We start from the raw sequence: 17,860 nt of genomic DNA, 5'->3' as shown, positions 1-17,860 counted from the left end.
TGATCACAGCCCTGCTGTATGTGCACAGGTCTCTGTGGGTTTGATTTGGATTGATGTTTGACAGTGAATCTGAGCCACTAGTTAAGTTGGGAACATGCTGCAGTGTGAAGTCAGAAACTGAGTTTGGGGATGCAGAGTCTGTGTTGGGAGTGCTTAGCTGCTTCTCCAGTATTAGAACATTTCCCCTGGAGTCATCTTGCAGTGGTAGCAGTGAAAGACTTAGGGTGCCATTTGTATTTCTTAAAACAGGGTATGAGCTGTTTGGGTTCATCAGCCACATGGGAACATCCACAATGAGTGGCCACTACGTTTGTCACCTCAGAAAGGAAGGAAGGTGAGTGCAGCTGGGAGAGACACATGGGATGAGCAAATGTTTGATCTGAAGCATCTGTACAGAGCAGGGTGTGCTCAAGGCAGACAACATGGGCTGGTACCATCTGTAGGTTTCCCACCAAAAAAATGAAAATTGTCACAGATGTGACGAGTCAGTTCTGATCCCACTGGAGTGTGTGGTGAGATGTACCACTGGCTCTCCTGTGCTCACCATTCCAAATCTCTATTCAGTTTGGAGAATTGGTTCTGTATCTGGCTGAGTTTGTCTGAGCTCTTCCCAACTTCCTTTTGCTGCCCATGAGTAGAAAGCCATGGAACCATGGGCTGATACTGGTGCTGCTGGTGCTGTGGTGCTGATCTTGGCTGTGATTCTGATATGCTCCCATTATTTGACATTGGGAATCCCTGATTTTCCTTCATTTGAGCTGTAACTACACATTCCTCTGCACATCCCTCCTCCTTTTCAATTCCTGACTCTGGCAGCTGGTTCAGCTGTTTCTCTGATCCTTTGTTCTCATTACAATGCCTAATTTTAGATTTTAAACTCTTTGAGGTTTGAGTCTGAGAAGTCTCTGATAAATCTGTGGTGATTTTTATATTCATGGAATGTAATCAGTCTTGTTTTCCTTTCAGATGGGTGATCTACAACGACCTTAGGGTCTGTGCCTCAGAACGACCTCCCAAAGACCTGGGCTACATTTATTTTTACCACAGGATACCAAGTTAGGCCTCAAATCTATCACCTGGCCTTAAGAAGCCATAAGCCTTTTTAACCTGCCCAAAAAAAGCCTACAATAAAAATCTAAAACCAACAAAAGACCCCTTAACCCTTGGACTGCCAAAAAGCAAAGGAAACCATGGGATGTTTATAGTGTATTTAAAAACAATCATTTGATGCCGCCTTAAGTGTTAGATGGAAGATTTCTATTAGGTGCTGTATAGGACATTGTTTTAAATTTATACACCTTACAGGCCATGTGGATTTCTGGTGGAGTTTGCAGCTAGTGTGTGGAGAATATGGAAGCTTCAGTGTTGAACAAAAACAGTTCAGCCCAGCTCCTGCCTGTCCTGCCCCTGCATCCTTTGAAGACCACAAACAGATATTTGTGTCTTTGGTGACTGGGAGCCTGTGCTTTCATCCAGAGTCCAGATCATGTAGAGAAATCATTTGAAAGGAGGGGGTTTGCGGCTGTTCTTCAAAGCAGAATGTCCTTTTTCAGAGATTATTTTCAGTGCAGTGAGAAAAGTCAGCTGAAGTTGTATCTGTTGGGATTCAGTGGTACAGTATCTTGATTTGACTTTTCCAGGCTTAAGCCTAAGAGACTAATGGAGACAGGAGCAATCTCCTGTCAAGCCCTGTACATTTTTTGCCAAAGAGAAATTTTGTTTTTGCAGGCATAAGTTTCTTCATCTTCACTTGAATGTTTATTTTCTAAGTTCTACCAACAGATTCAGGATTACAGATGGCTAAAAGCAGCAGACCTTCTGACTATGAAATTAAATGCACACCCTCAGGAAAGGCAATGCTGTTATTTAAATTTTGTTTTCATATGGAGGAGGTAAAGAAGGGTTTAATGCCCCATTATATTTATGTCAGGGAAATTTGTATCTAGACCATTCATTCATATTCCATCTGAAATCAACCCCCTGACAAAGTACTTGCAGTGCAATCCTGCTTTCTGCTAAAGATTGCTTAAATATTGACTTTCATATCTGAGTGCAGGAAATTGCTTGGTGAGTTTTCTGATTTATTGATTTACCCCTCTCTTCCTCCGTTAAAAAACCAAACCAAAACAGCAACAACCAACAGGAACAAAAAAAACCACAGTAAAACCCCCCTTGAATTGATATTCTCACTTACTTTAAACTTGCAAATGCATCAATAATCTGATCTCTTCAACAGACACCTTCTAAAAGGGGTCTGATATCTCTGGCAGGGATGATGGGGTGGGTAGGCAGGGGCTGGCCTTTCCTGTCTGTTTTTTTAATTTTTATGGTGTTATTTAAGTGTTTTTCACAGGTGAGAATGCATATGTGGATTTTTAAATTATATTTGGAAACACTGATTCTAGAGAAATTACAATGGTGAGTGCAAAACCTCATGATTCAGAAAAAAGAACAAACCCAAAGGTTCACAGTGTTGGACACTGCTTAGAGGCTGTTGCTGGAGTTGCCTTGTACAATGTTACCAAGCCCTCAAAATAAATTGCAGCAGTAAAAAAAAAAAAAAAAAACAACCAAAAAAACCCCAAAAAACCCAACTTTTTTTGCAGAGTGCAGGACAGCCAGAGAGGTATCATTACATTTTCTCTGCTGTTAGTGCCTGCAAGTTTTAATAGCAAAATTCAGGCAGCTACACTCTACAGAAGAGAACCCAAATTAAACATCTGTTTATGAGAAGGGAATTTTAGTTTTTGCATTGTCTGAGGAAAAATAATTCTCCCTCCCGTCATAAAGCCTCACACAGAGCCAAAACACACTGTTAGTATTTTAATCAGGTTTTGATCATAAAAGATTGTGAGAGAAATTCCAGTGCAATAATTCTGTAGAGTGTAAAGGTGTCTCACTGCTGGGAGAGCTCCCTGCACTTAGAGCTCTTATGGACACATTAGTGCAGTGTCCTGGCACATTAATGAGTGGCCCCTGTGACATTCAGCTTATTGAGCCACCAGTTCTGGACGAAATAAAAGCTGCCAGTAATTTCTTTGCTTCTTCCAGATTTTGGATATTTGAGGACTTCACCAGAAAGTGACAGGTTTGAAAATGGGATCAGCAAATTATGCAGTGATACATATTCTATTTAAAGTGAAAGAGCAAAACTTCTGTATATATGTGTGTTTCTTCATTCTGGCAGTAGAAAAAGGAGAGAAGGCCTTCCCCCCCCCCCCTTCCTTTAATTTTTAATTATTTTTTTTAAATTCCCATGTATATTCCAAAGTTCAACACAACAGCTTCCCTCTTGCCTCATGAACTTAAAGGGCTATTTAGAAACCACCAAGATCTGGTGACTGCTGCCTTTTTATTTAGAAATATTGGGTAAATTAAGGCCAGCTGAGTAACCCCCATGTTCATTACCCAACTGGAAGCATGGCTGGTCTTGTAGGCTCAAGGATGGAGCTGGAATCTTGCAAAGTGCTTGGTGCATCCCAGAGCTGTGATGGCTGTGGAGCTGCCTGGCCTCAGGAGGCACATCTGGAGGGTGATAAACTGGAAATGGTGACTGTGGTGAGTGAATTGGAGCAGCTCAGGTCCTGGAGTTCTTCTCAGTTCATCACTTTTGTGTTTTGCCTGCCCAAACCAAAGTTAGTCAGGAGTTCAGGGAGCAGTTTAGGGGAAAGGATTTCAGGTTTTCTAAAATTTAGCAGTTAAAAATATGTTAGAAGTTCTTCAGTCAGGTGCTTGAGGAATTACTTTATTCTCTCCCAAAACAGTGGCCTCCCTCCCTTTTTTCAAGTGGCTGGTTAAGTTGTCTCCCTTTTGTGATGGGTTTTGTGTGAAGAACATCAAGAACCTGGAGGAGTAGGCTGTAAACTCCTGACTCCTCACCCTAATGGGGGGCAGAGGAGTTTTGGGTTTTTTTAAACTCCAGCATTGCAGAAGCTCCACTCACACAGACTGTCCTGAGGAGATGACTGATCTGCCAGGCTGTGCCTGCTGCAGTCTGAATGTGCTGAATGTGCCAGGGCACAGCCTGGGCACACTCCCTGTCTGGGTGCTGGGGGCTCCGTGAGCTGGGAGCTTCTTGACAAAAAAGAATGGAGGGAGAAAAATCCCTGTGAGCTGTTAGAGACAATCTGACCTGAGAATCACGGCAAGCCAGGACCTGGCAGTAAATAATGCTCTTATTTCTCAGACTTATTTTTACTTTTTTGTATGGTACATTTAGGTTAGGAGAAAGGAAGGAAGAAAAACTCAATAACTTTTCCTTGATTTCCTCTTCTCTTATTCCTAGCAGCATGCTGGATCCAGCAGACTTCTCATTCTGAGTCACAATCTCCTGTCTCCAAAGCACATGTAGACTCAAACTCCTATTTAATCTTCCTAGCTAAAATATAATTAGGGTAAAAATTAATTTATTCAGACCTGTAGTTTTAAAATAAGTGTAGATGTTTCTGAACTCCCAATCACTTGTAACTCCACTGGGTTCAGTGCCATTACCTCTGACTGACTTTGGTGTAAGTGAAACCAACATCAGCCCAGTTCTTTGATTCAGACAGCCTCCACCAGGTCACAGAACACATTCAGAATGTGGATGCATCCAGAGCTCATTAGATTTCCTTAGAAACCTCTCCAACTGATTCCTTTTGTTCTCCATCCTGGCAGCAGCCATTTTTATCCTCTTTGCTGTTCTCATGCATTGGAAGTCTATGCAAAATATGGAACTGGACATTTTATTGTTTTCCCTGTCGCCCTTCCTACCTTAATGGCTGAGATTGGTGTCTGATTTCTACTCAGTCTTCAGTGGTTTTACTGTTGTATCCTGGAAGTGTCTGTCCTGGTTTACTTTGCACCATTCGGAGTTGTTTGCTTGAAGCACTGTTAACTTTCTGGAGAGTATTTGTCTGAGATGAGAAAGGCTGTGAATGACGTTGTTGCAACCGTTTTAAATTAAAAAGAAATATTCTCACATCTGGTGACTGTGTGGATTCTTGCTTTATTCCTGTCTGAACTGGAGAGGAATAGACAGAATGTGTTTTGATGCTGCCTCTCACTCTTTGTGTTCACATTTGGTGTTTTACTTAAAAAGACCCTGCATAGGGAACAGAGAGATTTGTGAGACTCTTGATTTCTTGTGACTCCTGGCATTTCTGTGGATTTAAAAAAAAACCAAACAAGTAAAATCCCCAAGCCCTGAGTGGATACACAACATGGCAAAAATAGAAAACAGGTTTTAAGTTAAGACTGGCTTGTTTGTTTTGAACTATTAGGCCTGTTGATGTTCTTTGATCACAAGAGTTGGCAATGTTTGTGTGGAATAGTGCTGTCATTCCACTCCAAATTTCTGCTTTATCATGGTCTGTGATTCCTCATACTCAGAAATTTCTTCTGCTGCTCAGTAAAGGAGAAAGAACTCTGTTTTCCTCACGTGTAAGGACTTTACATGGAAATGTGACTTTTGGGACTCTGGTAGATGCAATAGGCTGAAAAAGAAGACTGAGGGGTGACAACTTTTTATAGGATCATGGGACCAGCAACTGGAAGAGAGGTAGGAGGTAAATCTGCTGTGGTCAGTGACACTTCTTGACACAGAAGTAGAGGACATGTGCCATGCTGAGTGATAAGAAATGTAGAGATGGTTCAGCTTCTGAAGTCTAAACTTAATAATGATCTGTTTTGGTTTCTCTTCTATCACAGATGTCCTTTGTGTCCATGGCAACCCAAGCCACGCTGTTCGCACCACTTGTGGCAACTGGAAGAGGTGGGAGAGTGGCTCCCTGTAGAAGCTAACCAGCTCTGTTCACAATTTCCAGGAGTTTCCTGGATAGGATTTGTGCCTGACTGTTGCAGGCTGTTTGTGGGAGGCAGTGTTGGATACCTGATGAGTTCCCACCCTCTGCTCCCCCTCACTGATGTGGGAAGTTGCACCTTTGTGTCCCTCAGGTGTACTACAAGCCTAACCCAAATAAGGGCAGCACTGACAGCCTGTAAAATTACTGAAATGCTGTAAAATTATTGAAAACAGTTACTGCATGACTGACAGCTGTTTGGAGTGGGTGATTATGTTTTCAGATGTCTTTAGCAGTGATTTTTGAGCAGTTTTGCATGTGGATTTGGTACCGATGCTTTTCTCCCACTGTCTTTGGCTTTAGGACAGCAGTGCTGTGTTCCTGATCTGGAGCACATAACCAAAGGATTTTCTTGCTGCTGCTTTGTCAGTGCATTTGAGCAAAAAGAACTAAACTAGCCTTAACATCTCCGAGCAAAACACACCAGTGTCCAGAGCCCACGGTTACCTTCATCCTAACCTAAGGGTTAGTGTGGTTCTTGTGTCTGTTCCCTTTTGTTCCTTGGTGGAAGGTTCTGGTTAAAGCCATAGGTTTTAGCCAGTTGTTTTTTTCTGACAGAGCTTTCCTTGTGCAGGGAAACCATGGCTGTGTATTCTGTTTGTTTTTCTGGAGCAGCCCCATGTCCATGGAGAGAGTCCTGCTTTTTCCATGGCCCTGTGCTGTCACTGTCCCAGCCCCTCTTGGCTGTCAGCTCTTCTGTCCACAGCAGCACACAGGAATTTTTATCCCTCGTGTCTGTGCTTATGTTGGTGTCTCACAGCAGAAGCACAGAGTGGGAATGACACCAGCCTTGTCAGCACTTTCACCTCATCCCATGAAGGACAGAACTGGAAAATGCTGAGAGCCAACTCCTACGGTGGTATGTGGGAAATTGCTTGAGTAGTGATTTCAGTCACTGCATGTTGGCTTTGCTTTTCATAAAGGTTGGTTTGGGGTATTATTAGTTCTGTTTTAATTATTGCACAGTCCTCAGGAAAAATTCTTATCTACTTTTTTCCCATTTTCCTCATATGGGCTGTATGTGCAGAACCCTTTGGGCCAGGCCTCAGCTGGTATAAATTCCAATTGTAAGTATAATTGAGCAACATGCTGAAATAAAAATCAATTCTAAAAATAACTCTGCCTCAGAGAAACAATGAATTTAGGAAAAATGAGAACAAAAGCATATTCTGGACTTAACTTTTAAGCAGAGACGCATGTTCAATTGGTAAACAATAGAATAGAATACCTCATTGAAAACATCCTTTCAGTTGGAGACTTAGATCCCTCCTTTCAGTTTAAGTAATTGAAGTCAAGACCCTTTCAAGTTGAAAAGAGATTTTGAAATATTTGAAGCCACAGACAAAGTTTATTTTTAAAACATATTTAAAAATTGCACAGTTATAAATACAATTAATAAATACAATTTAATATGTGGAAAAGAACCCAAGGAAGGCATGCTTCCATTACAGTACAAAAATACTACGTTAAGTGTGGTGCTTTGCAAATAGTCATCTATGACCTTAATAAATTTAACACATCCAGTATGCACATCATTCTCTTTTGAGGAAATATATTATTTTAAACAGCAGTGCAGGGAAACACCAAATTAAAGCATCAGTAAACTATAGTCTGTGTTTAATATTGTACACAGCTGATAATGCACTAAGCAGACAGAGGCAGAGTTACCTGTAGTAAGAAACTGACCTTGTACCCAGTATGTTCTTACATTCAGATTCTGAATCTGGGTCAGTGTGAGCCTTTGTAAGGGAATGTAAACATTCAGGTGTGGGGCTGAGCTCCCACCTGGGCACTGCTGCCCAGCCCTGCCCTGCACTTCCCCATGGACACCAGGAGGTCAGGGAGTTCTGCAAGGCTGTGCAGCAGCAGCAGGGCTCTTCAGATGGCCCAGGTGAAAGTATCTGCCAACCCTGGAATCCCTTCTTTCCTCTATGTTGGCTTAAAAATAAAGCCAAAAGAACTGATGCAAGATTGCAAAGGTTTTCAAACAGCATATAGAAGAAGCCACACAGAATGCCTCTCAAAACTATATAGTTTTATTTTACTCTAGATATGTTATACTCTGATATATAAAATATATTTATAAATTTTTTTTATTTTTCTGAATTTACAATAGCTTACTGATATTAAAAAGGCTATTTAAATTAAAGGTTCAGCCAATGTCAATGGCATTCTGTAAATGTAGAAGGGGAAAAGAGATCAAAGCACATCAAGTCTTGACCATGCAAGCTTGCTCAATGGGCTGTCACACACTGCAAGCATTTGTAAAGTTACAGCATATTTTAGGAAAATTTAGATTCCTTCTGTCTCTTTACCTTGCCTGATGCCTGTTACTTTGTGGGCTGAGGCTCTGAAACTTCCCATGGATTCTCTGACATGCCTGTTTTTCATTTTTCCTACCTTTGTTCAAAGTGTCAGTGATCTCTTCATGCATGGCACTCCTCTGATTTATTTCACCAGTCCAAAAATCAGTAGAACCATAATGAAGGAATCTGATTCTAGCCTAGGTAAGGTTTGAATAGTAGATAATACTGTATTGCATATCCACCATTTTTTTTCACAACGTGCAGTGCATTTTGTCTTACCATTTTTGTGAATACTTGGTATATTATTAACATTTATTACATAGATTCACTGTACAACTGCTAAGCTGACAACACTGGTGACCAGAAATCACATTTTTTCAACTGTGCAGGTAATTCATGCGAAAATAACTAATGTGTCTCGTTTTGCAGATGCAAGTTTGGGCAAAAGAGACCTACAACCAATTTATGCTCTGCTCCATTTCTCACTGGCTCCAGCAGACAATGGTTTAGGCCTCAGGCTCTGGCTGTACCAGTGAGGACAGCAGTTGTTATTTCTGCCATGGAGTGCTCTGTGGATATTCCTAGGATACCTGGCTGTTCTGTGGTTGAGACTAGAGATGAAAATGTGAAAATCCAAACAACCCAGTTTCACTGTGAAAGCTGTGCAGATTTAGCTTTTTCATTCTTGAGAGGGTCCTTCTCTCAGGACTAAAAGCAGGACTAAAACATGTCTGCAAGAGCTGTTATACAGATGTCTGTTATTAATTAAACACTTGGAGCAAACGTGAAACCCACGACACAAAGTGAATTCTAAGGATGGGATTTTAAAAGGGCTCTGTGTTTGGTCTGGCCTGTTCCAGGTAATATGAACAACTCAGATTTGAGTCTGGCAGATGGAAAAGACTTGTAAAATGTTCCACAGATGATATGAATCAATAGTTTAAGAATAGCCTATGTGTGAGCCTTCTGCATGCATTCCCTAAACACATGCTCAGGTAGCATTGCTGCATGCTGGGGGTTAATATTGCATAGTGGTTACTGGTTAATGCAGTTGCATGCAATATTGTCACATGAGGTTTTGTGTCATTTGAACCTCCCCCTCGACATTTTTACAAGTGCTGTGATTTGTCAGATCATAAGGAAACACCACTAGTCACAGGTATATTTATGTGTGTGCCTAAAAGTCAGATTGGTTCTTCAAGCTGCCATAAACCAGTCTGTGGCCACCAGGCTCCTGTGGTCATCCCAGTTTAAAGAGGTCAGGCAGCCATGAGCCTTTTGCCTTCATGGCAAAACCTCACTCTCTAAACAATTCCTGGGATTGCAGTGCCTGCCCTCTCCTGCAACCCCTGCATGTGAACTGGTCATGCACAGTGCTGAGCACTCCTGTGCAGACTCCAGGCTTACAGGTTCAGCAGCTTGATGGATCAGGCTCCTAGGTCATAACTATTCCTAAAGCTTTGCCGAGGACAAGGACAGTCCCAAGCTGGGGTTAGGAAAACTATTTTTTTTAATTGCATGAAATATAAAATAGGAAAAAAAAAAAAAAAAGGTTCAAAAACTTGGAAGCAGTTACCTGGCAGTGATAAATCACCTCTGGAAAAAGAGAGGAGTAACAAGAAAGGGAAACAGGAGTGGGACATGGTGATACACCATTGCAGCACTCTAATTTGGCCTCACCTCACAGATGCTCCACAGCATCCTGAAATGTCTGAGTCTCCTCTGCTGAAATCAGTAGTTTCTGTGTGAAACTGCTTCCCTAGACCAGAGCAACCTTGTGTTTGTGTCACCTCCCTGCCCAAGGGAACGTGACCTGGCCCCTGCAGTGGGAGGCAGTGATTCCCCCCTGCTCCCAGGTAGTGCCAGGAATGCTGTTCCCATCTTCCTTCCCTGCTTGCACACCTGGGCAGGTCAGGGATGGCAGGAGGCTTTGGCTTGGTCGAGCTCCCGGGGAGTGCTGAGAACAGGACCCAGATTTGCTGTCTCTCACTCTCAGGCTCAATCTGCTACTGTTCAGCACCCGCCTTATTTATCTTTATCCTGCCTCATGCTTGGTTAGAAGCACAAGTAGATGAATTTTCTATTCAGGTTGTTAATATGCTGCAGCCTCCTCACATGTTTCCTCTTGCTGTTTCAGGCAAATATACAAACTTGTCCTGAATATTTAAGGAAAGCCAAGAGGAGGTCAGCTCAAAGCTGTCTCTAATCCTGCCTGCTGCACTGGCAGTGCTTGGCAGAGGGGGCTAAAGGAGGATGATAAAGCCCAGGATCCTAAGGAAGTGCCCAGAAGTCCCAAGAGCTGCTGGGCCTGAGCTGTTGGAATGAGGTGAGCTCAGTCTCCAGCCACTCCCCCACCCTGACCAGTCCAGAGCTGTATGAGATGTGCCCCTGTCCCCTGTCATCTGCCCTGCTTCAGCCTCTGTCAGTGGCACATAGCTAGGTACAGCAGAGAGAGCAGCTGGGATCATCTCCAAGGCTGTGCAGCTCTCTGGACAGGCTTTGGAGCCAGGTCCTGTGCAGCAGAGCTGGGATGGGCTGGGGGCTCAGCCTGCCTGGGAGGGCAGAATCCAGCCCTGCTGAGTTGTCTCAAGGTTACACACACAGCTCCTGCCAGCCCCATGGCTGTGGACATATGTCAGCAGATAAATGCAGTTTTCAGCAGTGCATCCCAGGATAAACCAAGAGCTACCTACTTAGTCTGTTCTTTTTGGAGAGGCTTGGACTTGCATACCATTTTCCTAATGATTTCTGTGTTACTCATCCACAAGCTGGAGGAGATGTTTACTGAACTGCCACAAGAATCAAATACCCCTTGTCATTCTGACTCTAAGAAAGAATTTCTTTTTTTGTTGTTGTTGTTGTTAATTGGAAAGATACAAAAATAAGTCCCTAAACAGCTAATTCCTCTGCATAAGCACTGATTATCCTACACCACAGCACAAAGGATATCCTGGAAGAACTTGTGTGATGGCAGGGCATCAAGCAAAACCTAAGCACATATGCCTTTGCTTTACAGCCTCTTCTCAAAGCTGCCTCCCTTCTCTCTTATCACTTCCCAGATTCAATTGCACTGCACCTTCTGCTCTGCCTTATCAATAAAGAGCTGTCATCACACATCGCTGTCAAAGCAAAAGAGCAAACTGTTGTCAGCAGATATGCACACAGCAGCCCACTTAGCCAAAGTGACATTCCCAGGCACTCCCATCCTTAGAGAAAGCTGCAGGAATCAGTTATGAAACACCTGACAGGTAAACAGGAATATATGTGTAAACAAGGAATTAATACAGCACTCTTAAAAAATTTTGGTGGCTGTTTTGTCGTCTCTACTGAGTGGGAGAGAGTGAGGAGTAAGACTTTTATTTTCCTAATGACAATTATTTTTATTTAGCAACCTATAGATGGTGATTAGATGCAGTGATTACACTGTCTTAACATGGAATTTTCCTTTAAGTGGTGGCTCAAAATAACAGACAGCTGCAAGAAACTTTGGGTTTGTACTGGTGAAACTGTCCAACTCCCACAGAGCATCTTTCTCTGTGATCTGTGCAGTTGGATTTCTTTTTTTATCCCTCTGAGCTGGATTTTTCTTCATATGTTGTTTATAGGAAATGTGCTATTTGTCCCACTTTAACACATTCCCATAGCTACTCTGCAAATTGAATTCCTGACCACAGATCAACACATCCAATAACACTTTTTATCTTTCACTATTCAGGAAAAATATTTAAAATATCAGCAACTGAAAATCACCTCCTAAAAATTTCTCTTCCTTCTTTGATTGACACATTCACCCTGAACTAAATGTGTTTGATTGTAGCTGAATCAATCCATTCATCAGGGATTGGTACTGCCCCAACCCTGCTCCCCATTCATCCAGCCAGGGAAAATGAAAATTGTGTGTTTATGCACACATTTGTGAGCAGCTACACATACTGGTGTTATCTAAGGATTTTCTCTGGTATCATGGAGGCCGTGGAGACTTTTGCTGCTGTTTGCCATAACAGCAGGATCAAGCCTTGCTCTCAATCCTACAAGCATTGTACAGACCAATTTCTTTAGGGAAAGTTTTCCCTTGAGCATGGTCTGTGGGCAGTAACTCCTACAAATATTTTTCTTCATTTGCAACAAAGATCTGTAGCCTGTTATGTTCTGAAATGACATAATTTGCATACAACATGTATGTGCATGCACATGCATGTAAATGTGCAGTACCTGATGGATGCATATAATAATCTTTCTAGCTGTTAATGCAGTTCATACTGTATTTGCATTTTTAAACATAAAAATATTGAAAACCCTCTCATTACATTTCAGGAAATTATATTTGGTCCTCTCTGCCAACAAGGCCATCCTGTACATTCCGTTTTTGGTGACTAAAAGAAAAGCATAGCACTATTTTACAAAAAGAAAGATTAAAGTGCATAAGTACACAGAAAGGTGCAGACCCTGCCATGAGCTCCTTCAGGCTGTCCCAGATCAAGGACAGCTGGTTGGAACAGCAACAATTCCAGTGCAAATTGCCTCTTCTGCTGGCAGCACTTGGCTTCCCCAAATGTACCTGGCCTCACCCCATAGCCCTGCATGGACCATGTTCCTCCTGACATTGCACATGGCTTATGAGCCTGCAGAACTGGGCCCAAATTAATCCAGGTACCTTTGGAAGCAAAACATTGATTGCCAGCTAATAAATACATTCAAAACAAAACACATCCCTTTTACATGCATCTATTTTCAGAGCTGTGTTAAAAATGGATCTTGGGAAGATTTTTCATCAAAGAAACCAAAGGACAGGGAATGCCCACTGTGGAGCAAAGTGGTGTCAGCATAGTGCAATGAGCTACTAAGCAGGTTCCTTGGATGCACTGCTTGCCATTCTAAGGTGCAATAACCATTATCTAGGTTTCTTCTTAAGATACTTTTCTTTTTACAGCTGTATGTATATAGAGAGATATAGCTTGCATGGGATGGAGATTCTTCAGAAATTGCTATTTCATCTAGTTCAGGGCTTTGTCCGATTAGCCACAGCTCATTTCAACCCTTTGACTTTGAATTTATTTACACTATTTTTGTGCTTTTGAACTTTCCCTTTATGAATAATGTCTGAAGGAATTCCCCTACCGATCTACAGTCATGATCTTTTGGAAAATGTGGTCATTTGGGGATGAGTAATAAAAAAGTTTTCTGTTTCCTAATACAATTTAATAAATTTGTGAATCCTTTTTATTACGGCTCTAGATTAAAAGCTCTTAAGAGAATGTCTAGATCACCCACATTGGCAGCTTGAAATAGTTCTGGCTGGTCCATCATAGACAGAGCAATCCGAAGTGCTGCCCAAATATTGCCTGATAGAGCAGGGTGGGGAACATTCTGCTGATTCCTGCTTTTCCTTTGCAAACTGAGAGCAGTGAGGAAGTTGCTGACAGCCTCTCTGTAGGGAAGAAGAAAAAGAAAAAAGAAACAAGCATTATAATTTGCTTAACAACTACAGGCAAACTTTCTAAAGTTCCATGACAGGCTTAAATACACCATTTTACAATGTAAAATACTGCAATGTGTTGTTCTTGCTTGATTTTCATCAAACAGGAGGGCCTGGCTTGGGGTAACACAAAACTCAGTCTGCCCAAACATGTAGGGGTACTGTCTTCATTGCAGCAAAATTCCCCTTCATCTTCATGTCTCAGCCTGACAGATAGGATCCTGGAATATCACCTTGAATATCACCTTCATCCCTGAAGGATCTTTTTGATGGCATGAACTACTAGAAGCAGTTTAACTCAAGTTTCCCTTTAAAAGACAGGCTCTTACATTTTCTTTTACAGAGGCTCTTAAGAGCAGGACTATTTTAAGTGCAAGAACAATCCCACTGATTATAAGAGTACTTACACGTAGAGCTACAAAACTGCTTTTTAGTCCTTTGTAAAAAGTTATGACAACATTTTACCATAGCTGAGATTATGTGGCTATATTCTGATCATTTTATTCTTAGATGCCTCCAGCCTGAAAATGAATCTCCACATGGCAGTTGTGATGCCTGACTTTTTGTTTACACATCTTTTATGCTCACCTGTATGCCCCTAGGTTGATGCAGCTTATCCCCAGGTTGTACCTGGACCTGATGAAGCCAGGCTGGAGTTCCAGAGCTCTTGTGTAGGCTTCCACAGCTTCTTCACTGCGGTCCCCGTTTGCCAAGGTTGCCCCAAGGCGGTTCCACAAGGTATAGTCCTGGGGAGAAAATGGCTTTTCTACTGCAGGTGTCAAAAACCAGATATAATGTCTCATTTTTGCTTGCAAAGGAAAGAGGACTGCATAAAATAGTAGTATTGTATCTTAATTGACAAGGAATGTGAGGTTCTGACTCGTGATCAAAGGCAACTTTATGTGTTTAATACCATTAATCAGCACACAGGTAGGAATTGGACATGCATAAATCTGCTCCTAAACAGAAGAATGGCCATGTTAATTATGTCTTGTAATTTAAATTTCTATTTTGGGTTTTAAAATTTTAATAGCAGAAGTGGCATGTCATTAATAATAGCCTGATCCAGGCAGAAAAGAGGAAATGGCCTGTAGAGCTAAATTTAAAAAAAATATAAAAGTTTAAAATGTACCTCTGGTCGAACAGTTAAAGCAGCACTAAAGGCATCTATTGCTCTGTTAAATTCTCCATTCAGGTGAAAAAGAACCCCAAGTCCTGTCTGCAGGTCAGGGTCTATCATATCACCATTCTGGTGAGCAGCCTCCAGGTACAAATCCTTCACTTCTTCGAGTAATGAGCTAGACAAGGGAGAAAAATAACTTAAAGATCCATCACACAGTTATTTACAAACATTTCAATGTTGATTGCATAGCCTGAAATGAAAATCTTTGTAGTGGATTTATCAGAAGTGTTAAATTCCTAAAATTTGTGAATGAGCTTCTTCATCGTGGCAAAAGTTTACTTCAGGGTGCTGTTGTAAACTCATGTCTGAAATAAAAAAAGTTCATCTATGAAATGAGGTGAAAGTACAGCTGTGAACCCAAGTGGAATGACATGAAGGTTTATTAAAATTATTCAAATTAGATGAGTTTCTCAGACATAAAACAGTTCTTTACTGGCAAAAATAGTAGTATTTTTAGGAGGAATGCATAAGGGGACAGCCAAGACCCTTGAAGAAAGATGCCAAAACATAAGACTTCTGTGCCCACTGTAACTTCTTAAAACCTTTGCACTGACAGCACCAGATGTCAGCAGGATGAAGCCAAAGTAGAATAACACATTTAGCAATTAAGCAGAACCTGCATATTTTATTTTTACTCATAGGAAATTATCTTGTCAACCCAGGACGTGTAAGTGATGAGGGTAAAACATAAGGCCTGTCTTCAAAATGACAAGCAGAGTGAGATAGCCTGAGTGGTTTGGTTCTCTAAATCATGTTTATGCCTTTAATGACTTTATTATGCATCTCACAGTCCAGAGGTACTTGTTTATTGTCCTCATGAAATCATGATGAAGGGCTGCCAAATCATGATTTTTTTGTTATTTAAGATGGCCAAGATAAATCAAATGGCTGTGTTGTCTCTTGTTAAGAGTGAGAACAGCTTTAAAACAAGCAGGTGCCACCTCCCAGTATTCTCAGAGAACTCCTGTCACACTGGAGAATGGCTCATTCCTGGATTCTGCTGGACTGGGATATGGAAAACAGCAGGAACAGTGAACAGTAGGAAAAGCACACCCAAGCAGAGCTGGATAAAGGCTCAGTATGGATGCGGAAGCAGCTGAAGGATGAGGGTGCAGAATGTGGGAATAGAAAGGCAGGAGACAGGGATGAGGAAAGTGATGGGAGTTGAGGAGAAACATCCTTTTTAAGCTGGTTATTTTGTTGTTGTTGTTGTTTGTTTGTTTGGCTTTTTTGGTTTGTTTTTTTCTTTTTTTCTGGCTTTTTTAACTTCCAGGGATGGCATAAAGCCTTCAGTCATTAAATCAAATGTTCTCTGTTGGCTTCCCTCTCCTGCTATTAGAGACATATTCTTCCATCATAGGGAACAGGCTGGACTTCTACAGGACAAGGGGACACAGCAGGCACCACCAGTTCTAGGGCTGTCATTGGTATTTCCTCCGTGAGGATTTCCACTTTTTTCATTTACCTTTCATCTGCTGTCTTAGACATCCTCCTTGTCAGTGCTGGGGACCCTTTTTTGCTTCTCACTATGTACTTGTATTTTGGATTTTGCTTTATCCAGTTTTTCAGGGCTTGATAGGCTTCTTGTTGATGGCCAGTGTTGGTGTAACTCACAGACAGGGCCATCAGAGCTTTCAGGTTGTTTGGCTGCAGTTCCAAGCACCTAGGCAGAAAATAAAAATTATATTGAGATATTTCTGCAGCCAAGCACAATGCTTGAATGTTCCAAAGTAATCCATGTGAAGAAAATCACAATCATCACTGTTGCTTTTTTGAAAAAAAAAATGGGGATGAGCAGGTTTTGGGTCTTTTTTACTCCTAAATCAGGCAACCCCTTGGATTTATATCCAGGTAAGCTAATAAGGGACATATAAACAAGTTTGAGTATCCTTAAGTGAAATAACTTCATGGTTATCAGTGCTGATGCAATTGAATATTGCTTCAAATGGAAACATAAAAACCCATTACAGAAAGATAATAATAATAATAATAATAATAATAATAATAATAATAATAATAATAATAATAATAATAATAATAATAATAATAATAATAATGCTGGTATTTTGGAGCTCACATTTTACGTACAAGAATTCTGTCATCTTCACATCTCCATCAACCTAAAGCTGTTGGCAGTTTAGCATTCAGCAGCTGAAGGGAGCTCACTCCCTCTTAATTAAGAAAACCTCTTCATTAGAGGACAGACTACAGAAAATATGCCAAGTGGCTGGAATGTAAAAAAGGCACTTCATTTGCATCATGCCTAACTCATATTTATTAGGCAATGTAACTTTTCTTTTGTGCATGTACTTAAATTACTCCATGAAATACTTCACTTATTTAATAAAACAGAACTCTTAATCACTAGACACCCCTCTGAAGTCACTGTGAGTTTCTATAGCTGTGTCAATGCTCTACTCTGCTGAAGAAATGCTTCTCATTCCAAGGTAGGAATGGCATTAAAGGTCCCCAGGTCTCCATTACCCAGCACTCATCAGACCCCACATTTAGGACAGATCTCCCTCTACCTTTGGAGGGCCACGATGGCTGCCTGCTCATTTTCATTTTCTGCCTGTGTTATACCCAGGAACTGCCAGGCCTGCGAAAATAATAATAATCATTTAGTTTGTTACATACATCCACCTGCAAACAGAGTGACAACCAATATCACTGTTAAACACAGGGGTGAGGAAAAGCAGCAGATATGTCCAGCACTAACCACAGATTTTTCTACAATGTGCACACCAACAGTCCCAATCAATGCAGTTCTGAATATCTTTGGGACTAATAAATATTTATAGTCAATGAATGCATGGGTATTGTGTCAGTGTATAATCACATGCTGATTTCTTAAATTTGAGTTACTGTACATTTTAAATTTTGCTACAATTTTATGGAAAATATAGAAGAATTATTTAGTTGTATATTATATATAGGAGGTTATTCTATATATGTTATATGTATATTATATATTAAGGGTTTCTAAGGAGCTTGGGATTCTCTGATTTTTTGAAGTACACTCTTTAATTTAATGTAGGAGGAGATTCAAGGAGCC

At 41.1% G+C, this 17,860-nt stretch overlaps 2 protein-coding genes across 6 annotated transcripts in view; one reads left to right on the top strand and one right to left on the bottom strand.

Annotated features, from left to right (window-relative positions):
• USP13 (ubiquitin specific peptidase 13) overlaps positions 1 to 4,962 on the top strand; it is a 50,683-nt gene extending 45,721 nt beyond the window's left edge. The window contains exons 20-21 of the mRNA XM_066556676.1: positions 250 to 334; positions 967 to 4,962. Of these exons, the coding sequence (XP_066412773.1) occupies positions 250 to 334; positions 967 to 1,060 (179 nt within the window). The 3' untranslated portion in view covers positions 1,061 to 4,962. The remainder of the gene's footprint in view (positions 1 to 249; positions 335 to 966) is intronic.
• Positions 4,963 to 7,168: 2,206 nt separating this feature from the next.
• PEX5L (peroxisomal biogenesis factor 5 like) overlaps positions 7,169 to 17,860 on the bottom strand; it is a 102,494-nt gene continuing 91,802 nt past the window's right edge. For all 5 annotated transcript variants that reach the window (XM_066557049.1, XM_066557051.1, XM_066557050.1 and 2 more), the window contains 5 exons: positions 17,334 to 17,404; positions 16,271 to 16,468; positions 14,755 to 14,920; positions 14,211 to 14,368; positions 7,169 to 13,574 (listed from right to left, as the gene is read on the bottom strand). In XM_066557049.1, coding sequence (XP_066413146.1) covers positions 13,370 to 13,574; positions 14,211 to 14,368; positions 14,755 to 14,920; positions 16,271 to 16,468; positions 17,334 to 17,404 — 798 coding nt within the window. In that variant the 3' untranslated portion in view covers positions 7,169 to 13,369. The remainder of the gene's footprint in view (positions 13,575 to 14,210; positions 14,369 to 14,754; positions 14,921 to 16,270; positions 16,469 to 17,333; positions 17,405 to 17,860) is intronic.

Source organism: Molothrus aeneus, chromosome 10 (genome assembly GCF_037042795.1).
Source record: "Molothrus aeneus isolate 106 chromosome 10, BPBGC_Maene_1.0, whole genome shotgun sequence".
Lineage (NCBI taxonomy): Eukaryota > Metazoa > Chordata > Aves > Passeriformes > Icteridae > Molothrus > Molothrus aeneus.
This window is presented reverse-complemented; position numbering and strand designations above follow the sequence as displayed.